At 40.6% G+C, this 23,599-nt stretch overlaps 1 protein-coding gene across 2 annotated transcripts; it reads left to right on the top strand.

Moving 5' to 3' along the window:
• Positions 1–1,951: 1,951 nt before the first annotated feature.
• Positions 1,952–23,357, top strand: cyfip2 (cytoplasmic FMR1 interacting protein 2). 2 transcript variants are annotated; one of them, XM_088989626.1, is made up of 30 exons: positions 1,952–2,112; positions 6,014–6,163; positions 6,246–6,335; positions 10,225–10,302; positions 10,811–10,912; positions 11,063–11,244; positions 11,334–11,430; positions 11,560–11,688; positions 11,800–11,904; positions 11,983–12,071; positions 12,147–12,384; positions 12,517–12,669; positions 12,852–12,991; positions 13,070–13,217; positions 13,696–13,849; positions 14,382–14,538; positions 14,615–14,711; positions 14,777–14,853; positions 14,942–15,050; positions 15,129–15,248; positions 15,339–15,538; positions 15,614–15,701; positions 15,814–15,957; positions 16,073–16,163; positions 16,369–16,499; positions 19,778–19,850; positions 19,927–20,021; positions 20,101–20,339; positions 21,324–21,471; positions 21,588–23,357. In XM_088989626.1, exons 2-30 carry the CDS (start codon positions 6,047–6,049, stop codon positions 21,753–21,755), a joined length of 3,759 nt encoding a protein of 1,252 aa, XP_088845752.1. In that variant the 5' UTR covers positions 1,952–2,112; positions 6,014–6,046; the 3' UTR covers positions 21,756–23,357. The 2 variants fall into 2 exon arrangements, with proteins under 2 accessions (XP_088845752.1, XP_088845753.1); XM_088989627.1 differs by lacking the exons at positions 19,778–19,850; positions 19,927–20,021; positions 20,101–20,339; positions 21,324–21,471; positions 21,588–23,357 and adding an exon at positions 16,727–17,862.
• Positions 23,358–23,599: the final 242 nt, after the last annotated feature.

Below are 23,599 nucleotides of genomic sequence, written 5' to 3'. Positions count from 1 at the left end.
GCACAATGCAACGTTTGCATTGCTTGCTACAAGCCACTAAGCCCCTTTAATAAGTCTCACGTACACTTTACAGTCACGGTTTAATGTAAATTTACGTTTTGTAGCGTCACATATGTTGTTAGCTTCTTTTCAATCTTTCTTCTGGGCTGAGGTTCTGTGCATCTATTTTGGAAAATGACATGCAATTGCACGACTTTATAACGCTTGCGAAAGTCCGGAAGAAAGAAGCAGGCTTCTGATTGGCTGCTGTGCCGAGTATGCAAATTTCAACTGCAGGTAGTCTATGTTTGTGTGCTCGGCGACGGTACACGTGTATTGTTTGCGCGTGACGGCGAGAGCGTCAGTGAGGAGTTTGTTGAGCGCGCGGTCAGGACAAACCATCTATGATTTGGCGGAATTTAACACAAGTAGGTATTATTGAGCTTGAATATTTCGTTGTGTAATAATATGTTTTGAATGTTGAAAGTGATTCCATTTTTCAATAAATGTTGATTTCTTTGCCCCTTCGATGGAAACTTATTAAAAACAGACGCAATCTTGATAAATCACAGTGCATATGTTATTTTAATCTATTTCCATTTCCTCCTCCAAGTATCTGCGAAATAGTATCTAAACGCCATATTCCTTGAGACAAATTTATTAACTGATCAGGGATATTTTTCACATTTGAAAGTTAATAAATTGGGTTGTAGTGTTCAAACTATCATTTTGAAGTCATTTTTATTGGTGTTTTTCATTTAACTAAAAATATCAGCCTGCCTGATTTGGGTATTTTAGATGCTATAAAACGTTTTTCTGATGTCAGTGGGAAACAAAAACAAAAAATGGTGCCGGTTGTCCTTTAAATGTAGTATGTACAACGCCCATAGCATTGTATGTCGCTTTCACGGTCGGGGGCGGTCCAAACGTGACGTCACATGGGGATCGTCATCAACTCGAAAACAAGACTTCATGAATATTCAGCGCAAGTCTTAAAACGTAAACTATAGTCATATGCTGTGGAATCTTTGTAAAATACGCTCAGTCAAAGTCATTTGAAGTGATTTTATAAATTATGGACATAACTTGTTCAGAGTATTTCCGGCCCAAACACTCCCTCCAAATGCTCCTGGCCCGGCCCCTCTGTCAAATTTTAGAACCCAATGCGGCCCGCGAGTCAAAAAGTTTGCCCACCCCTGGGCTAGAGTCAAGACGGCTGGGGATGGGTCGGGATGCCGTGGATGACCACAGTGTTCTACGTGTCTCACTGTGCCGCACTTGCGCTGTACAACGCTTTGCTGGGTCCACCTTCATGCCCGTTGAACCAGTCTAGTGGTTTCCTCCGCGCAATCTGCTGGGTCCTGGCTTTACATGCGTAGGCAGACAGGCCTTCATTCAATAGCCTACAGTCTTTGTGGCATGCTCACTTCGACAGGGAGATTCGTGGTGGCTGGGACGCCTAACCCCATCACAGATCACAGATCAAACCGACCTGCCACTGCCCACTGCCCAGACTCACGCGCATGCACATGCACATGCACATGCACGCACGAACATGCACCCACGCACACACACATACGCACACAAACCTAATGTGTATTTCTTCGATTGTTCTGATTTGATTTTTTTTGTATTTTAGTTCACAGCATTAACTGTATAAGAAAATGATAAAAAAAAAACAAGCAATATGACGTCGCTCTTAAAAACTAAATGTTTTTGTCAGTGCAAACTCAATTCAAATTAATAAAATATGAAAACTTATTTGTGTGCTGAAAAGCCATTGTGCCAAGTTATCAAAACTAGTATTGCAATATTAAACATTGTCATTTGTACAGCAGTCTGCTTTAAACTGATTTTGTGTGAGTGGGTGCGGGTGATGGTGACCGCGAAGCATCACGTTGGACTCACTGTCAAACTGATCACGTCGGCGCCAGAGTGACTGTCCCTTTAAGAAACTGCACTTGCAGCCATTTTCTGCTCTTTGTGTCGGATGGATTATAGCTGGTGAGGCTCTGGGGCAAATTGAGAGCACCGGTCGAATCTGAAGACGTGTTCAAGGCGGTGAAGAGGTCAAATCGGCGTTGCACTGTCGGTCCTTCCTCCCGTATTGTCGGGCGGAGATGAGATTTGCAGGTACGTGCCGACTCGGCAATGGATGGAGCCTCGAAGATGAACGTGGGCTCGCTGGTGATGTGAGCTCCCTTTCTGCCTCACTTCCTGCTCACATAGTGCATCGTTATCGGTATTTATCATCGTTTACACATTTAGTGTATTAAAGGTGGTTGGGCGTTGTTGATAGTGGACGGTTCTTTTTCATTTATCCCTCACTCGGGATTCCCGTTAGCTTCCAGCGGCATCGTAGCTTTTGAGATGGGTGCGGTGATGAGAGTGTGGCAAGTGCACGGATGAGTGATGCAGGCCACACGCTTTTCACCAGCTTCTCAAATGGAGGAAAACCCGCCAGGGTGTTGCATAAAATAGTTGATATATGACTCCTCATTTTATGCTCAGCATGGATGTGAGAGTGAGCGAGGTGTCACCATTGGAAAGGCTCCACTGCTCTCATGGTGACACGCCTGCAGGCCTGTGACTGATGCTCAAATGACATCCAGTATTCGCTTACTGACACCCTGAATTGGTTGCCAGCCAATGGCAACCGTAGATTTTGACACACTAAAAATTGGGCATTTTTATTAATTGGAGTTCTTCTAAAGATCACCATCACATCCAATTGGAGAGCAAAACCATACATTATAAAATCCACATTACAAAAATGTCATGCATTCATAAAATTCCATCACAGGAAAGTATTGATAAAAATGAAACACAATTGGGTATTGAGATGCTAAGCTAAAACAGGTTTCTATCACATATTGCTTAAAAATGGGCAAAACTACACCAATAAAAGAGTGACTCTTATTAACAACTGCACTCCACAATTGTAAACCACAAGCAAATGCATATTCCTTGCATACACCTCAATATGGAGCCTGTAAGGTGACATTGAAGTAAAAAATAAAAACAGAAAAAAAAAAAAAAAAACTGCGTTATCTTGCGATCTATGTGTGTGAACATTTTTTTTTTTTTTTGCGTATCGTTGACCAATGGCAGTATTTCAAAGAAAGTGTTCTGGAAGAGCACTTGGAACCGAATTTTAAATTTACTCCCATATAAAATAGATTTACCCAGCACATTGTCCGGAAGTACATAAACATTTATTCAAAAAATTGCAAAATCAGATTTTAAGTCCAGGAACAAAACAAAACTAGGCAAAACACACACATTCTCGGTTTTAGGGTCAATGTTGCCTGCTCGTTTTTACTTCCTTTCCATACCATGATGATTTTGATTTGTTTTGCCCTCATCCCTTCTCCTACATGGGAAAGTTGGTCATGCGAACCAGGTTTGTTTTCACACAAGCTTGTGGTGGCAATTGTTAATGGTCTAAAATAAAAACGCGTCATTGATGTGATCAGGTGACACGAGCCAACACTTCGCAGACTTTGCTGGAACATGGGTTTTGAAATGCTCTAGATTGGTTTTGTTTGGTGAGCATGAATCAATGTGACAAAGTCAACCCCGGGGCAGGGGATTCCATTCAGTCGTGCCACCCTACACTTGACACACTTTCACTCAGTCTGTGTCCTCTTGATGAGTGCCTGATAACAGACACAGCCTCAGTTCTCTGCACGACAGATCAACATCCTTGTTCGTAATTATATTTAGTTTTTATTTTCATTCTCAGAGAGCCATGAATTTAACAATACAGTACATATATTTATTACTGGCGTTTAAGGATGTTATCCTTGTTATCTTGGTTTCATTTAGCTGTTTTTGTTTGCAGTGTCTGTTCCTCACACCTTTTGACTGATACTTTCATGAGTAGAGGCGCTATTCCCGGAAGTGTGCGGTTCGTAAGACTGAGGATTCGTGGGGCTACAGAGCATCTGTAATCCCAATGATTTATATAGCCCAGTAGATGTACACTGTACTCAAAAATGTATCTATCTCCAGATGATTTTATTTCTTTCGACCTCTTGATGCAATGCAATTTAGTGTAGGAAACATAATTTCTGGTTCCTCTCTCATAAAGATGTTTTTTAATTCTTAAAACCTTTGCAAAAAAAGTTCATCAATACAGTTCATCAAAAAACACAAAATCAACCAATAGCCCATATAAACTCTATTACGAAGAGGGAGGCCCTTTGCTATGTATACACACACACATGCACGCACGCACACGCACGCACGCATGCACACACACACACACACACACACACACACACACACACACACACACACACACACACACACACACACACACACACACACACACACACACACACACACACACACACACACACACACACACACACACACACACACACACACACACACACACACACACACACACACACACACAATAATGTATAGGGTGAGAAAGTTTATTCAGCCAACTCCTGCTTTAAATGGCTGTGTTTGGACTATTAAACTGTAATATACGTATATGGGCAGGATATGCAATTGTGTGTTCATATCACATTGTTATTTTATATTTGGAACAACTGCATTATTACTTTGAAACTTAATAACACATGTAAAATGAATGTAAAGGACCTACATTTGAGTTTATGTAGGGCCTCTAATGGTGTAGTCGTGGACTCACCTGACTCGTGTGCGGGCATCATGCGATCGGTTCCCACTTAGTGACAGTGTAAATTTGGGTGTGAATTTTCACTCGACTCTATATGTTACCACAGTTGTGTTTTGCAGTACTTTGTACCATTGGACAAGGATAAACTCTGAGTCAAAGTATAGTCACACATAATTGTTTATCCTGGCACATTTCTTTCACTCCTCTTTTCGCTTCCGGCTGTGCATATTAATCCGATTATTGGCCCTGTCAACTTTGTCTGCCCGGTCTGATGTAAACACACATTTTCCAAAGACCCATGATGAGCATTAAGAGCTTATACATGCTGCTTCAGTTGTGCTGGTGATTGTCATGAGAAAAAGAGGGCAAGTGCTCATTGCACTTTCTGAAGAGAAGCTCTACATTTCTAACAGTGATCAAGACATTGTGATTGTACATGCATAATGGGAAACGAACAGTATACTGTATAGTACACAAAATCATTTTTCAATGGACACGTGTCACAACGTTTCCCATATTTCTCATTGAATGTCTTCATGTAGATTTTCCTCGACAAAAAAAAACATTTCCTGGTTAGTTTAGAATTGTATTGCTGTGAATGTCTGTGTTTAAAAGGGGGATGATACAGATGCAGGCACAAGGACAGAGACAAAGATGTTTAGATAACAAATTGACATACCTAGACTTGCTTATTATATAATTGCTTTAATTTCTGGTGATTTCTGGTCTACAAAATGCACCTGCTTAAACATCATAGCAGCTAAATTCAGCCATAAATAAACATTTCTACAGACACTTGGTATTATTAGCTGCAGGTCCCAGTGCTTTAAATTGGATATGGAGACCAAAATTTTCCTGAAAAACCGGTAGATGCCCACGCACGAAATCAACGCAGAATTCAACTAGTTACAGAATTGCACTACAGGACCTTTCTCAGTCCCTCCTCTTGTCACAGGAGGCAAATTCACTGACAAGCATCACTACGCAGTAGAGCAGCCTTTGGAAACCTTTTTGTTTCCTTTCCAGGCAATGCGGGGAATGTAAGAACTTCCTTCAACACAAGTCTCTGATGTCCATGCTTGCTATCCTTTCAGACAGTTACTAGCGATGGTGGTAGTCAGTCCCCAAACAAATTGCGGAGAGACGGTGGCCACACTGTAGAGATGGATGCATTTGTGGCAGTCGTTCCTGAGGCCCTTGTCATTGTAAAAAAAAGCCATATTCTGCATTTGTTGGTTGTTGCTTTGGGTATTTTGGCAAAAGCACGTCACAGATACAGTATGGTAGGCAAGTTGCAGAATACATCTCCTTTACTCAAGTGCCATCATTCTTCTGCCTATTTAATCGTTATTCATCTCATGTTCTGCTTTCATTGTTCAGATTTAAGTGTGATGTGAGTGAGGCATTGTAACCATGACGACCCACGTGACGCTTGAAGATGCCCTGTCCAATGTGGACCTGTTGGAGGAGCTGCCCCTACCAGACCAGCAGCCATGCATTGAACCCCCTCCCTCCTCCATCATGTACCAGGTAAAACCCACCTAGACTCTCACCTGTCCAGCAAGTGTCAATGTATATTCCTGTCCTCAGTAATTTCTCCCTTTGTCTCCAGGCCAATTTTGATACCAACTTTGAAGATAGGAATGCATTTGTGACTGGCATTGCTCGTTATATTGAGCAAGCTACAGTCCACTCCAGTATGGTGAGACCTGCTTTGTATTTTCAAATGGTTCAATATGACTGCTCTGCCATTTGGATTAGTACGGCCAACTCTTTGGTTCTTAGTCCAGCCAAAAATTACAACAGAGCATAGTTCCATTCAACTTCCTCCTCCATGAATAATGTTGCGAGGGGGACGAGTGTGAAACGACTAACAAATAGGGGAAGTTGTGCTATATGCAAGTCTATTTCATCAACAAGTGTGACTTTGGCAGAAGCTAGTCTATTTTGAGGATGATAGAACGAGTGGGATTGAGAAACTTGTCTCACCTATTTCTGAATGGAGGGCATTTCTGAATGGAATGTTCCTCTGCTAAAATATTAATAATACGTGGCCATTCATTGTGGAGCATGTTACTCATCTGAGAAGAACGTGCTGTTATGAAGACATTGGAGATTACATACAAACCTGCACACAATAAAATTTTCAACAATAACTTGTCAAAATGATCTGTGCAACTGACAAACTACAAGCAAAACAATTGCTCAGCTGTTTGTATTGGTTTGATAAATCCACATTGCTGTTTTCGTGTAAATATGTTGAGGCTGTTTTAGTTCACTTGTTAATGGAATAAGTAGACCTCTTCAAAATTGACCTTTATCTTCAAACATATGGAAACTGATATTATTCCCATTCTCCAAGGTCTAAATTGGACCTTGGCTATGCCTGCCTCAAGAGCAATGTAATTTTATTGTTGACGTTCTTCAAAAACGCTGCAAAATTTGGGATATTATGTCCTTATTTTCATTGTAGCTTTCCAGAGGTTGATGCTATAGCATTGAAAGTGGGACCAAATGAAGGCTAATAAAATGTTCTTAAAATGGTGGTAAGCACAATAAAACACATGAACACCCGTGTAAATTTTAGCAAATTTTAATGCACAAACAGCTGGGACACTACAAAAAAATCAGTTTGGTAGTATGATAGCACTGCACTGACACATATATTGCATAAGAAACTGTCAGATTGGATGTTACTAATACATGTATTATCACTTGTTCAATGTGACTTTTTTGAAACTGTGATACTCCACAACTTGTCGTAAGCAGCTTCTTTGCACTGGGTCAGTTGTGATCTGAGTTGCAAAGTCACTCATTAGGTTCACACCTCTCTCAGCCACATCATTGGTCACTTTCACTGACCTCACAAACTTCTGTGCATTCCTGTAGCTGTCATTATCTTCCCAGGTGTCAGCAGGAGTAGTGAGCCAGTCACATTTCACTCGAAGAAAGTGAAGTCAAAAGAAAGTGAGACTCTGGCCCTACCATGTCTGTGAGAACTGTAGCTGCCTCGATGACAGGAAACACTCAGGTTTCTCTGTTTCTGACAGCTTGACTGCGAGCTTCTCTTTTGCCGACTTGGTCATGCTGGCATGTGAACTGAACAAGGTGAATGGCACTAGTTCCTGGGTCAGATACCAGCGGTGGTTGTTCATTTTCTTAAGAACAGAGGTTGCCAGTTCATAGTCATGCTGCTTGTATTGCAGCATGTTCTTCATAAGCTGGAGGTCATGGATAGGTGCATCCAGATGTGGTGGTCACCCAGTGGCTGGTGTAGAATAATACCAGGAACTTGTTCATCCTCTCCAGCTTGAAGATAGTGTCCGTGTTGCATTTTAGTTCCTTGGAAAACATGAGCATCTTCATACAGTAAATGTTCCTGGCCATCCAGCGGGCTTGGTGAATGGCACCTGGCTTAGCCCAGTGAATACCTCAAGGAGGTTCCCCACCAAGCAGGATCAGGCACCACTCTGCCACCTCTCTGTAATCTGCCCTCGGACTTGCTTCCTCAAGGAAATTGCTTAAGACTGCAATTGTGCTTGTCTTATTCTGTTTCAAGTCTTGTTCAAGTAGGCCCAGAACTCTTCAGCAGTCCTTAACCAACTTGTCCCACTTCTCTTTCACATTGCTGAACATTGGGTTGTCAGGACTCTTGCCCTTGCTAAACACAGCCTCCCATACACTTCCAATTATTACCTCTGATATGTGATGGCGACAAGCGAAGTAGAATACCTTTTTGCCTAGTTTTTCTTCAATAAGCTTCGCTGCACCCTTGTTGATGCCACTGTTGCTTGCTGTGGTATCAAATAGCAAGCCTACAATGTTGTCTGTGAGACCCCATGTTTCTATCATTTCCAATGTAGCATTACACCGTTGGATTCCTGTGGGACCTTCTATGAAGGGCACACCAAGCAGCTTCCCTTCTTCATACTATGGAGTACCAGAGACGAGCACTGCAAGACTTTCCACTGGGTATCTTTCACCAAGAACATCCCGTAGAGGTTTTCCATCCCAGTGTAGTGTGCAGTAATCTGGCAGACTTTGTTTGAATTTATTCATGTAACTTTGGCACAAATTATGATGAGTGTTTATCCTATCTCGTCTTGTAGTAGAGGCTGATATAACAAAGTCATCAAGATCTGCGCCTCCTGCCTTCCAACACTGCAGACACAATGGCTGTAGTCTGGTTGTCAGAGAGTGACAACCGATCTGCGGTGCTACAAATCTCTTCACTGGTCATAACTGAGTGTGGAAAGTGTAAGGTTATCGTACTTGGTTTTGATGAACAGCTTGGTGTTGTCTCAGTGTATTCTGAACCCTCACTAGTACGAGAGCCTTGACTGTTCTCTGGGTCTTCATCACTTGAAATTTTCCCAACTTCTGCTGCTGCAGCAGTCATTTATGATAACATTCTCTCTTCCCTTTCTTCTCGGAAGATTTTCTCTCTAGACTTCTTCTCAAACACCTTATCATGACCTCACATGTGTTGCCAGGCGATTGGTTTGTTGGTCCAAGTAGAAATTGACGTCCTCTTCCTTGGTCTCCTTTGTGAGCAGCCTGTTGCTTCTTATCTCCTCCACAACATCCTTTGTTCCAATATCAATTAACTTGTCGAAGTCCTTCAGAAAGTTAGCTTGTTTCTCTTCCTCTGGTTTGTTATTTCTTCCCTTGTTTTTAACAATTTTCCTGTACTTTTCATGGAGGATCACGAAACGATTGACTGCATTTGGTCCAGTTAGTGTTTTAATCCTTGCCATATTCCAGAATGGCAAAACGACATCCACTGTATCATGGGCTAAAGACCTATTGTCACTGTTGGGATTATCATTCCTCAAATGCAGGAAATACTGGAACACCTGGCGATTAGTAGGAAGTTGAGAGCCTCTGATGCTGGAGCTGGGTTGCCGAATGAGATACACATCACTGAATGACCTTTCTTCTCTTTTCAGTTGGTTCATCCCGTTCACTTGTTTCGCTGACCACTTTCCCACAGCGTAGTTGTATTCCAGATGCCATGTTGTCAGCAGTTCACAAATCTTAACAAATCAGCTTTCACTTACAATCTGAAATGAAGAGACAAAACATAATTAGTGATAATAAATTATATGCATGCATTAAGAGTAACATTTTTGAGATAAAGTTATGTATTATATGATGGCATCCTTTCCAAACATAAAAAATATATATGTTTGTGCATTAAAACTAATTAAAATTAACACAGGTGTTCATGTGTTACTACCATATGCAAGAAAATTAGCTTTCATTTGGTACCACTTTCAATGCTATAGCATCAACCTCAACAATTAAATTGCATGGCTCTTGAGGCAGGCATAGCCAAGGTCCAAGATCACAATAACTGGTATATTTAGCTAATTTAGACCTTGGAGACTGGGAATAATATCAGTTCCAATTTGTTTGAAGAAAAAGGTCAATTTTGAAGAGGTCTAAATTGTAATAGTCATTAGCTTTGTTTACAGGACATTTTTATTTTATTAGTATCGTGATGGGTGATTATTAATGACTAGCATTTTTTTCATGCTTGAGGAACACACTGTTGAAATAACACATTATTACTTTGACACATTGTGCAGAATGAAATGCTGGAGGAAGGACATGAGTATGCTGTTATGCTTTACACTTGGAGAAGCTGCTCTCGAGCCATTCCGCAGGTAATTTTTAGATATCGATACATGTTGATTGGGAGACTCACAATTTATTTTGACTTCACTGACTTTACTGTGAAATCTACTGTGGTGTATATTATTCTGTATTGTCATGTTCAACCCACAAGTTCCCCTTTCAATGACTGCCGCTGCTCGCCCGCAATTATTTTTAGCTTCTTTTAGCTTTTTACAGTTGCTGTTACATGATTTTATTGTTCTGTGTATTGTTCTTACAATTGAGAAGTGTCCTTGGGTGTTCTGAAAGCCGCTTGGAAATTAAATGTATTATTATAATGGCTGCCAGCACGAACATCAAGAAACCAAAGAACACTTTGAAACAAAAAAAAATACACAAAAGAAGGATTTATATTTCACTGAGTTCCTCTTTTAGTGCCGCAATTTATCTTGTGGTCCTGAATTAATTGGCGCTCAATTTTAAATGCTCGCAATGTATTTAATATGCGTATTAGTTAGAATGGCAAGATATGTAACTACGCCCTCTGGTGTTTATTAGGTGAAATGCAACGAGCAACCCAACAGAGTTGAGATCTACGAGAAAACAGTGGAGGTGTTGGAGCCAGAAGTCACCAAGCTCATGAAGTTTATGTACTTCCAAGTAAGACATTTGAAGTGATAATTTGAGCAACTATAAGGGCACAAGTGTCTCAAGGATGCACATCTACAATTATATCTATTGCTTTCCATCAGAGTAAATGCCTGTAAATATTGTCTTATTTATGGGTTTCAATGTGTTTTTCTTCTTCAGCGGAAAGCCATAGAACGTTTCTGTAGCGAAGTCAAGCGTCTCTGCCATGCTGAGAGAAGGAAAGACTTTGTTTCTGAGGCCTATCTACTCACTTTGGGCAAATTTATCAACATGTTTGCTGTATTGGATGAACTGAAAAACATGAAGTGTAGCGTAAAGAATGATCATTCTGCTTACAAAAGGTGCCGTGCTATACATACGTGCAAGCTTTCTCGTTCCTGCTTTAGCTTTTCCAAAAGCGACACTGGTTAATGTGTCAGACTGTTTTCAGGGCTGCTCAGTTCCTGAGGAAGATGGCTGACCCTCAATCCATCCAGGAATCTCAGAATCTGTCCATGTTCTTAGCCAACCACAACAGGATCACTCAGGTTTGTTACTGGTTTATATGCCCTATCCCATTTTTGCAAAAAAAAGTGTGTATGTCTAATTGTACGTGACTATTTATAAACTTTGAATATTACAGCGTGTGCTCCCTCTGTTGTTGTGTGTTTGTGTAGTGCCTGCACCAACAGCTAGAAGTGATACCAGGTTACGAGGAACTTTTGGCTGACATTGTCAACATCTGTGTAGATTATTATGAGAACAAGATGTATTTGACTCCGAGTGAGAAACACATGCTTCTCAAGGTACACATATTGAATGTTTTCCTACCAGCCGTTTGAATGTAGTCATGCACTTGAGGTTGGCGGTTGTCTTTCACCACCTTCAAATAACATGTATGTACGTCTATGTGTCAGGTGATGGGATTTGGCCTTTACCTGATGGATGGGAATGTGAGTAATATCTACAAACTAGATGCCAAAAAGAGGATCAACCTGAGCAAGATTGACAAATTCTTTAAAGTGAGTCTTAAAACTACGGTATTCACTTTGTCCAAAGTCAACCGTAACAGAAGAGAGTTTCTTTCTTGTGCTTTGAAGCTTCAAGTGGTGCCACTCTTTGGAGACATGCAGATAGAGTTGTCCCGCTATATTGAGACAAGTGCTCACTACGAGGAAAACAAGTCCAAGTAAGAAACCCATGAAAAACACTTTCAAATGAACAGGTTCTGTTCATTCTTGAACCATTGTCACTCCCCACACAGGTGGACGTGCACCCAGAGCAGTATTTCGCCACAGTACAACTTATGTGAGCAGATGGTCCAGATCAGAGAGGACCACATTCGCTTTATTTCTGAGTTGGCGCGCTATAGCAACAGCGAAGTAGTGACGGGCTCAGGCTTGGACAGTCAGAAATCAGATGAGGAGTACAGAGAGCTTTTTGACCTTTCACTGAGGGGTCTGCAGTTGTTGTCCAAGTGGAGCACACATGTCATGGAAGTTGTAAGTAGTACTTTTTAATCTCCTCTTGGATTGTAGCATGTGTGTGTACATGACGTGTTAGAAGCCACCGGTGAGTGGATGTGTATTTTTAAAAGCACCTTCCAAATAATCTACCCTTTGTGGTTCTTTCAGTATTCATGGAAACTCGTCCACCCTACAGATAAATTTTGTAACAAGGACTGTCCGGGCACAGCAGAGGAGTATGAACGAGCCACACGATATAATTACACCAGTGAGGAGAAGTTTGCGCTGGTGGAAGTGATTGCCATGATTAAAGGGCTTCAGGTGCGAAAAACCGCGGAAGGTTTTTGCATGGCCTTTTTGCCCTTTTGTATAGAGTACATATGGATCTTCTCAGATTCTGATACATAAACCAACTCTTATCTTTTGTTGATACCGATTCAAAACTTTCTTCCCTGTATAAGTGTGATGCTAGTACTCATTTTAATGTCGTTATGTATAATCAGGTCCTGATGGGCCGAATGGAGTCCGTGTTTAATCAGGCAATCAGGAATACCATCTATGCAGCACTGCAGGACTTTGCCCAGATGACCCTCAGAGAGCCTCTGCGCCAAGCCGTGCGCAAGAAGAAGAATGTCCTCATTAGGTATATACAGAACATTTGTTCAGCAGTACAACCTACAACCTGGTCTTGTGAATATCTGCCCATTTTCTTCCTATTCAGCGTTCTTCAAGCCATTCGAAAAACTGTTTGTGACTGGGAAGGAGCAAGGGAACCGCCAAATGATCCGTGTCTGAGGGGGGAGAAGGACCCCAAAGGTGGTTTTGATATTAAGGTGCCACGCAGAGCTGTGGGACCTTCGAGCACACAAGTAAGTTTCACTGAAGTTATCATCAATACAAGAAACTGAAATGAATACACAACATGCAATCAGGGAAAGTCCTGTGTTATTTAATTAATCTCAAAGAATGTCCAATGATCTTACATTTTCTCCCATAGTGGTCTAATAATACTTATGCACGCACCAGTTCCAAATCTTTGAATGTTATTGCAAGGGGGATGTTATTGCTAGGAAGGCATCCCCCTAGTTTTATCATGACTGCATCCAACAATATAGTGTGTCTTTTTTACATGTTAAATACAGAAATAATACCAGAATTGACACTGCGCCTGGTGGTTTCAATTTTCATCAAGACTATGATTACAATTGGAGCAAGAACACAAATCTGCACTCTTAAAATTGTTTTCAGTATAATATCACAATAGAGTTGGTCTTATTTTCGATCTCATTAAATGGCCTAGCGTGTATCTTCTTTCTTCTTCATTGCCCCTCTTTGTGTTCCCAACAGCTGTACATGGTGCGCACTATGTTGGAGTCATTGATTGCAGACAAGAGTGGCTCTAAAAAGACCCTGCGCAGCAGTCTGGATGGACCCATTGTGATAGCTATAGAAGACTTCCACAAACAGTCCTTCTTCTTCACACACTTGCTCAACTTCAGTGGTGAGGACAATCTCCCTGCACAGACATCAATCAGATGTCTGTGCAGAAAGTTGAGGTCATTGTCCCTCGGTCCCCCTGAATCGCGATTATTCGGTTTACCATTTTGGACACTCGTATGCGCCCAACTCTGAGTGATCAGTTTGAGAAAGGCTCTTTTTTTTCATTTCTTCCGGTCGGATGATTTGCTGACTTCAAGTTTGACCTTGAACACATTTGGGAAGTACTCAACCCAGGATTGAGAGTCAGAGGCTCTTGTCTCTGACTTCTGACCTTACGAATGTTCTACAGTATGAATAGAAAACACTTTGGCCCCATAATGCCGCAGTAGGTCTTCCTGACATACCATATTCTCTTTGCGTTCCTTTTGGTAATGTTTGTGTGTCACTATGTTTTATATTAATTGTGTGAATGGCTATAATGCTGACAAATTTGACATAACACAATGTGGGAATGACAAACAAAATGATTCGACCATATGTGTCTGTATTGATTTGAAGAAATGCCTCCTTTGTTATGTCTTTTGAATGTCCAGAGGCCCTGCAGCAGTGTTGTGACCTGTCCCAACTCTGGTTTAGAGAGTTCTTCCTTGAGCTAACAATGGGTCGAAGAATCCAGTTCCCGATTGAGATGTCTATGCCGTGGATTCTCACTGATCACATCCTGGAGACCAAGGAACCTTCAATGATGGAGTGAGTCCGACTTCATCAAGTCAGATTGTGTTTCGAACCAAATGGTTTGTGTTTAACTCTTTGTTCATTCATCTAGGTATGTGCTGTATCCTCTGGATTTGTACAATGACAGTGGTTACTATGCTCTTACTAAGTTCAAGAAGCAGTTCCTTTATGATGAAATTGAGGCCGAGGTAATGTCTAATGGTATACTCAATTTACGTTTCTTGTCATAAAAGTGTTTACTCCTTCTTCACAGGTCAACCTTTGCTTTGATCAGTTTGTCTACAAATTGGCTGACCAGATATTTGCATACTATAAAGCAATGGCTGGAAGGTAAGAAGTGTGAATTGGCCCAATTCAGTTTGATTATGAACAATAATTTGCAACAATAAAGAGTTTTTTTTGGGCCCCTTACCCCCAGTGTCCTGCTTGACAAGCGCTTCCGTGCAGAGTGTAAAAACTATGGGGTGATTATACCGTACCCCCCTTCAAACCGCTATGAGACCTTGCTTAAACAGAGACATGTGCAGGTACTAAAAACAATTTGAATATATAACCATGCAGTTATCGTATTCATTTATTCACTCCGTTCCTTCTGTGCGCTACAGCTTCTGGGTCGCTCCATTGACCTGAACCGTCTTATCACCCAGAGGATCTCTGCTGCCATGTACAAGTCTCTGGATCATGCCATCAGCCGCTTTGAAAGCGAGGATCTAACATCTATTGTGGTAAAGATCACATATCGTACCCCGGGGTAATAGCTCAACTTTCGCTACCGATTTTAAAGGCAAGCCTTTGTGTCGCACTTGGGACATCAGGAATTGGAGTGGCTTCTGGAGATCAATAGACTGACCCACCGGCTTTTGTCCAAGCACATGACCTTGGACAGCTTTGATGCAATGTTCCGTGAGGCCAATCACAACGTTTCAGCTCCCTATGGCCGAATTACGCTTCATGTCTTTTGGGAGCTCAATTTTGATTTCCTCCCTAATTATTGCTACAACGGATCCACGAACCGGTATGTCCTTGCTTGCAGGTATGCGGTTTTTGAATGGTAAAGCGTTGAACTGTTTTGAGTCTGTTTTATTTTCAGATTTGTACGCACGGCTATTCCTTTCACCCAGGAGCCCCAGAGAGACAAGCCAGCTAACGTGCAGCCTTATTACCTGTATGGGTCCAAGGTGTGCCTTTGTCTTACATACATTTAATTTAATTTTCAAAAAGATTGAAAGAGTCTGTATGTAGTTTGCCGAGTGACACTGATCCTTTCTTTGTTGCCTCTTTTCTCCCTAGCCTCTGAACATTGCCTACTCTCACATATACAGCTCGTACAGGAACTTTGTTGGCCCACCTCACTTCAAGACCATTTGTCGTCTTCTTGGTTACCAAGGAATTGCTGTTGTGATGGAGGAGCTGCTCAAGATTGTCAAGAGCTTGGTATTCCTTGTTATTTTCCCCTGGGCCATCGTTAGCGTGTTCCCACCATCTTTTTTTTGTGGACTCTCAAAATGACTTCATCTTTGTGTCCCGGTTCATCTTTGTGTCCCTTCAGTTACAGGGCACAATTTTGCAGTACGTAAAAACACTCATTGAAGTCATGCCCAAAATCTGCCGCCTGCCCCGCCATGAATATGGCTCCCCTGGTGAGTGATTCAATGATTCAACATCGCAAGGTTAGAAGAGTTTGCCATGTATACCGTAAAAGTATATTATGTAACCATGTATACCGTTTTACTGTACCAAACACCTCATTAATTTTTAAGCGTGTGTGGAGAAAATATTTATTTGTAATTTATGTCATAAAAATATTGAGCCGACAGCAAGATTTCCATCCTTCTTTGATTGTAGGGATCTTGGAGTTCTTCCACCATCAGCTCAAGGATATAATTGAGTATGCCGAGCTGAAGACAGATGTCTTCCAGAGCTTAAGGGAGGTGGGGAACGCCATTCTCTTCTGCCTGCTCATCGAGCAAGCTCTGGTAAAATCACAACTCTGCTTCTGACATGACAGTTTAAGATGGTATTATGATATCCCCCAGACGGGACTGCATATTTGTTTTGTCATTAGTGTGGGGGCAAAAGGTTTTTTACTTGATTGAAAATGAAAGCTATCACAGAGTCTTTCAGGCCCCATTCTGAGTGCTACAGTGAGTTTAATCTTGAAATTATGATTCTATTTCTCATTACACGCTGGCATCAACCACAGGTGGTAAGGACTTGGGTTTTGTTCCTAGCCGTCTAAATAACATTGAGATAAATTCTTTCTTTCCGTTTCTCTCATTTTGCTTTGACTTGCTGTGTTTTCTTTCTATTTCTGTGTTTGCATGACGTGGTTTTAAATCATATCAGGCCTAGAAAAAATGAATGTGGGTTTAACTGAGATCAAAGTGAAGGTTCATAAAACAATAACAAGCTACTGTTTAAGAAACCCAATGTGCTTTTCATCCACGGAGAAAATTGGTTCACATTGTTGGAAGCTTGTTATTGCAGTCATGTGATGAGCAAGTATTCTGGACCGAGGTGCATGTGTCTTGTTTGCATAACATCTAATTTTTGCATTAAACACTAACCCTTTTAGATAGGTGACATCTGTGGATATCCTGTTTTATTTCAATATACCTAATGTACATAGAGGCATGTGTCCTGCTTTTATTACTGCATGACTCCTCCTGTCATAAATGCACACACTTTGACATTATTTAACGTTTGGGTTTTATTTCGTTTCGCTTATGCACCTTCAATAAATGCCATCGCATGCTAAAAGAAGAGTAAAAGTTGATTTAAAATCTGCATAAAGGTTATGACCACCCTGATTTGCTGAAATATATTATTAATCTTTCAAAACAGTTTCGATAGTTCCATTATCACAACTTTTTGAAAGGACTTTTCCGCTTTTAGGATAAGCTAGAACTCAGCTTGTGTGTCAGGCCCTCTTGCATCAACTCATTCCATATTTTTGTTTTACATTTTCACTGCTATCTAGACCAGGGGTGGGCAAACTTTTTGACTCGCGGGCCGCATTGGGTTCTAAAATTTGACAGAGGGGCCGGGCCAGGAGCATTTGGAGGGAGTGTTTGGGCCGGAAATACTCCGAACAAGTTATGTCCATAATCTATAAAATCACTTCAAATGACTTCGACTGAGCGTATTTTACAAAGATTCCACAGCATATAGCTATAGTTTACGGTTTAAGACTTGCGCTGAATATTCATGAAGTCTTATTTTCGAGTTGATGACGATCCCCATGTGACGTCACGTTTGGACCGCCCCTGACCGAGAAAGCGACATACAATGCATTTTGGGTACTTTGTTTGGTCTGAAAATTTCGTGTTGATCCATGTTGATCCGTGTTGATCCGTGTTGATGGTGAAATTAGAAGGAAAACACATAAATAACGCCATGGTGAATCGTTGTGTGTTGCACCAAGACAACTATTTGATATTCGCTGACACAAATTCCCAGCTGACAAATCAGCCCATTTCCAACGGAGCTTGGGCGCAATCTTCTGCTTTTTCTGGGTGCTACATTTCTGTCCTTGACGGCTCGAATTGATATAGGAGGACTCCTAGAATCAATTGCAAACATTTATGCTTTCCTCTTCAGAAGAACAAGAACAAGAAAACATCTTCTCCGAATCTGAAGCCATTGTTTTGATTCTCGAGCAAGGCAAGACGTCTTGGCGTGACGTCACGAACAAGGGGGTGGGACCTTCTGAAACTGGCCATTTCCGGATTCATTTTGAAGTCATTTTTATTGGTGTTTTTCATTTAACTAAAAATATCAGAATGCCTGTTTTGGGTATTTTAGATGCTATAAAACGTTTTTCTGATGTCAGTGGGAAACACAAAAAAATGGTGCCGGTTGTCCTTTAAATGTAGTGTGTACAAACCTCATAGCACAGTAAGACCCCGATTTATTAACTGTCTTTCAAATGTGAAAGATATCCCTGATCAGGTAAATTTGTCTCAAGGAATATGGCGTTTACATACTATTTCGCAGATACTTGGAGGAGGAAATGGAAATAGATTAAAATAACATATGCACTGTGATTTATCAAGATTGCGTCTGTTTTTAATAGGTTTTCATTGGAGGGGCAAAGTTAAAGAAATCAACATTTATTGAAAAATGGAATCACTTTCAACATTCAAAACATATTATTACACAACGAAATATTCAAGCTCAATAATACCTACTTGTGTTAAATTCCGCCAAATCATAGATGGTTTGTCCTGACCGCGCGCTCAACAAACTCCTCACTGACGCTCTCGCCTTCACGCACTAACAAAACATCTGTACCGTCGCCGAGCACACAAACGTAGACTACCTGCAGTTGAAATTTGCATACTCGGCTCGGCAGCCAATCAGAAGCCTGCTTCTTTCTTCCGGACTTTCGCATGCGTTACAAAGTCGTGCAATTGCATGTCATTTTCCAAAATAGATGCAAAGAACCTAAGACTAGAAGAAAGATTCAAAAGAAGCTAACAACATATGTGACGCTACAAAACGTAAATTTACATTAAACCGTGACTGTAAAGTGTACGTGAGACTTATGAAAGGGGCTTAGTGGCTCGTAGGAAGCAATGCAAACGTTGCATTGTGCACCACAATGGCAATCGACTACTGTAGCAAAATTTACAGCTATGCGCATTTGCCGTAAATTAAGCAAGGTAGCATTTGTAGTTGGTGCATTCTTGATTTTTAAAAAAAACTTTATACTTAGTGACAATGTTTTTTTAATGGGATTGGTTTCATTTTGCTTCAAGTTGTGAAAAATGGGGCAGGCAACTTTTCAGTTGTCTGCCCTGTTGTTCGCTAGCTTTTTGTCATGAGTTTTAGACACTGTACTATAATTTGGGCAAGTTCGGCGGGCCGGATTGAAAAGCCTAACGGGCCGTATGTGGCCCGCGGGCCGTAGTTTGCCCACGTCTGATCTAGACAGTGATACTGACACCCAAATGTTATTGTTGTCTGAACTTCCAAACACACACACACACGTTAACACACACACACACACACACACACACACACACACACACACACACACACACACAAAACATGCGAAGGGCATTACATTTGTCAGATATGTAGACATCTAACTAACACAGCATGCACAAACTTTGGATAGTAGAGTTTGGAGGATGAATGAGAAATTAACATCTCTTCATAGTTTACCTGCATGCTACACAAGTCTTCAAATATTTTTAAGCATCACAACCCATTCATACAAGTTTATCCTGTTGACCTTTTTTAATATTAGTCACAAGAGGAAGTTTGTGACCTTCTTCATGCTGCCCCCTTCCAAAACATTCTCCCAAGAGTATACATCAAAGGTATATTTTGTTAAAAATCATTCAAATTGAACCGGTTATTATTTTTTGACATGACAAATGTTTATGTAATGTGTAGAGGGAGAGCGTCTTGAAGTGAGGATGAAAAGACTGGAAGCAAAGTACGCGCCTCTCCACCTGGTGCCTCTAATTGAGAGGCTTGGAACCCCTCAGGTATTTTTATGCCAGTGCAAACTCTTTGATATATTCAAAGTTGAATGTATTTTATTAAATTGTCTTGTCTTTCTGCTAGCAAATTGCCATCGCACGTGAGGGAGATTTGCTGACTAAAGAACGCCTGTGCTGCGGCCTTTCAATGTTTGAGGTCATCTTGACGCGTATCCGCAGCTTCTTGCAAGACGGAGTGTGGCGCGGGCCTCCTCCCACCAACGGTGTGATGCATGTGGATGAGTGCATGGAGTTCCACCGCCTCTGGAGTGCAATGCAGTTTGTGTATTGCATTCCAGTGGGCACTCATGAGTTCACAGCAGAGTGAGTAACACAGGATTTATGAATGTCAATATGCCAAAAAGACACCGTTGAATACCAAAGATGGGCATCGGCAGTCTGTCTGGAAGGTGCTGTCAATATATTGCGCCGGCCCACGTCTGCCCAGTCCATCCCTTGTTGCCGACAGCCACTCGGCGTTGAGAATGTAATTTCCATGTCAGACGGAGGCAATGTGCAAACACAAACAAAACTATATCATGAAAAACACTACAAGAAAAACAACATACACAAAACAGCTTGGTGATCTGTGAAATAAATATAATATGGGGCACTGTCACTGTGTTCCGTGGTACTACAGGGTGCACACCGTGATGGATGAGTATTGATAAGCCATTAATGATACTGTGACTCTTAACAATACTGGTTAGTGATCGGTTGCCTTAACAGTATTATTATCGAGGGTGTTCATTCCTGAAAAACCTCACTCCTTTGAGCCTTCAGAGTCACCGACTTTGGTATCTCGGTTCCTTAAAAATGTAATGCAAAGTTATTTTTACACTTGGTAGGTGCCGTACATTGGCATACCGTGTTGCTTTATGATACAAAGGTATTGACTGGCATTTATTTTATCTAGTGATGCATCAAATGTGATTGAGAAGCCAGCCAATGATAGTGCATTCCAATGTGTACAAAAGTAGGATATAAACAGAAACCTCAGTGGCAGTGGCAGAGTGAAGTGAAATGTCGATGACTTAAAAATTCTAGTTGGACACTGAATCAATTCAAGCAGGTGGCTTGTCTGGGGATAAGATAAGCGCTGATTGTCTGGATATCACAAGGTAAAAAAATAGTTATAATACGTTACTATTGGTGAGATTATAGCAGTAATGTAGAGGGAACATGGCTACCTCAATTGGCCTGTTGCAATGATTATTTTGTTACTTTTGGAATACTCCTCACACACACAATTGTAATTAATGACAGTAAATAAGAAGTGTAGCATAATTTGTGTGCCTTGTCCTTTAGGCAGTGCTTTGGCGATGGCCTGAACTGGGCCGGCTGTGCTGTCATTGTTCTGTTGGGCCAGCAGCGTCGTTTTGATCTCTTTGACTTTTGCTACCACCTGCTTAAAGTTCAAAGGCAAGATGGCAAGGATGAGATCATAAAAAATGTGGTACGTGCACAGTAGCTGTTGCAAAAATTAAGTACCCACCATGTGTTTTCGTCTTTAATGTTGTCCAGTTGCTTGAATAACAGCAATTCACCTGTTCACTATTTTCTTCTTCACAGCCACTGAAGAAGATGGCAGACCGCATCAGGAAGTACCAGATCCTTAACAATGAAATTTTTGCTATTTTGAACAAGTACATGAAGGCAGTGGAGACAGACAGTTCCACTGTGGAGCATGTTCGCTGTTTCCAGCCTCCTATACACCAATCTCTGGCTACCACTTGTTGAAAATAGATATAGGGAGACAGCACACTCTGAAAAGACCCACATTACTCATGGATGCGATGCCCTGACTTGTCTATCGATCTACGGCCTTATACAGTTTTGAGTCACTTCCGTTCCTCCTTTCTCTTTTTTTTTCTTTTTGCAATTCTGTTTTGAATGATCTCAGTCTGTTACCCTCACTGAAATTTTGGAGGAATGCTTACAATACAGGTGTCGATGAGAGGTGGAAGTACAAAGTACTTCACAACTTAATTGGTTTAGCTGAATCTACACATGACTTGCAATTAGATTCATGCATGCCCACTCATAATCTTTCAGATATGCACCACATTGGATTATATGCACATATGATAAAATATGTCCAGGTCTTCAATGACTGTGAGTCTGAGCATCAAGTAAACATTATTCCTTGTGGATGCTAATTATTCAAGTTATAGAGTCAGTCAGAGACACGACTACAGATGCTATATATAGGCTCACATCCACTTTACCAAATACATTTCGTTTTCATTTAGGTTATTGTTTGCCGTTTGCTCTGAAATGTCATTTGTCTATACATCCCATGATTTCTTAAATAAATACATTTTTTTGTTTTAGAAATCACAGGAAAGAAATCACACAATGTTACATGGCTGGTTTTATTTGCTTTTCATGATCACACCCCCTCCAAATGCATTTAATTATCACACATTTTACGCAATGCAAATTTCAATGTAAATTTCACAGTCAAACAAAGTGAAGATGTGATGTGTCTTGTAATTGTTCTTGTTTTACTATGAATACTTTTACTTATATCTTGCTATACGTTTCTGCTCATTTTTTGATTTGGATTTGCCTTTATTAGTCTCGCAGTGGAGAAATTTACATTTTACAGCAGCAAAGTTGGAAACCTTTTTTTGTTTTTGCCTGTTGAAAAGATTTTTATATTCTGTTTACGAATACACGAATGTTGGTATCCATTATTTAGAAAGAAAACAAAATGATTGGTGACTATGTTTTTTTTTCAAGTATCTTAAACAGCAACAAGGTGAAAAAATACCTCTGAGTGGATGACATTGGAGTACTCGATTAACCTGTTTTGCGTGTGTGTTGATGATGTTAGTTCAGTAGATGTGTGAAATGATGAAAAAAAATTGTAATTAATGGAGTATTTCTAGAATATAGTCAGTATTAATTATTGTTGGATTTTTGCTTTAGTTTAAGCAGTGCTATCAAATATGCTAAATTAGCCCTTATTTTTACACAAGAAGGATAACATATGCTTTACTCAACAATAATCCCTTGCTGCGATCTGTTTCTGCTTAAATTATAATTAAGAAACATTCTTTTGTAACTCTTTTTAATGTATTTATTCAACCTTGATCTATTGTTCATTTACAGGTTAACCCAGTAAAAATAAAGTATGTATCATTGTGAAATTTAAGCATGGAAGTGTAATTTATTGTCATTGGCAGCTCCATTTGTGACATGAGGCTTTGTTTATGTAATTGTACAAGTGACCATTTTTTGAAGCGCTGGAAAATGGGGTGGGGGCGATAATCAAATGGACAAAAATGACCCTACATATGATTAGAAATGATGACGAATAAACGATGAAATAAACCATGTTGAACTGAAGAGGTGTCATGCTTGTGTATTTTAGTTTAGTTTGATTCGAGATTTGTTTATCTGCTAATGACATGCCATGAATGTTAAGAGCCTCAAGAGTCAGATCATCTTAAAACAGTACACCGGTCTTGTGCTTGCTATGATTGGAAACGTCATCTTCAGCGACATATGAATCTTTAGCAACCAAAAAAATCACTACTTTATGTCGAGGGTTGCTGGTAATTATGAGTGTGATATTT

Source organism: Hippocampus bargibanti, linkage group LG02 (genome assembly GCF_051943395.1).
Source record: "Hippocampus bargibanti isolate YZ-2025 linkage group LG02, ASM5194339v1, whole genome shotgun sequence".
Classification (NCBI taxonomy): domain Eukaryota; kingdom Metazoa; phylum Chordata; class Actinopteri; order Syngnathiformes; family Syngnathidae; genus Hippocampus; species Hippocampus bargibanti.
The sequence above is the reverse complement of the archived record's forward strand: the minus strand, read 5'-3'. Positions and strand labels throughout refer to the sequence as shown.

What these genes read in the sequence shown, in the direction of transcription:
- cyfip2 (XM_088989626.1), top strand. Translation starts at nt 6,047, where the DNA reads ATGACGACCCACGTGACGCTTGAAGATGCCCTGTCCAATGTGGACCTG. An exon ending in AAGAAGAATGTCCTCATTAG is followed by an intron (nt 12,992 to 13,069) that starts GTATATACAGAA and finishes CTTCCTATTCAG; the next exon opens with CGTTCTTCAAGCCATTCGAA. An exon ending in ATGATGAAATTGAGGCCGAG is followed by an intron (nt 14,712 to 14,776) that starts GTAATGTCTAAT and finishes CCTTCTTCACAG; the next exon opens with GTCAACCTTTGCTTTGATCA.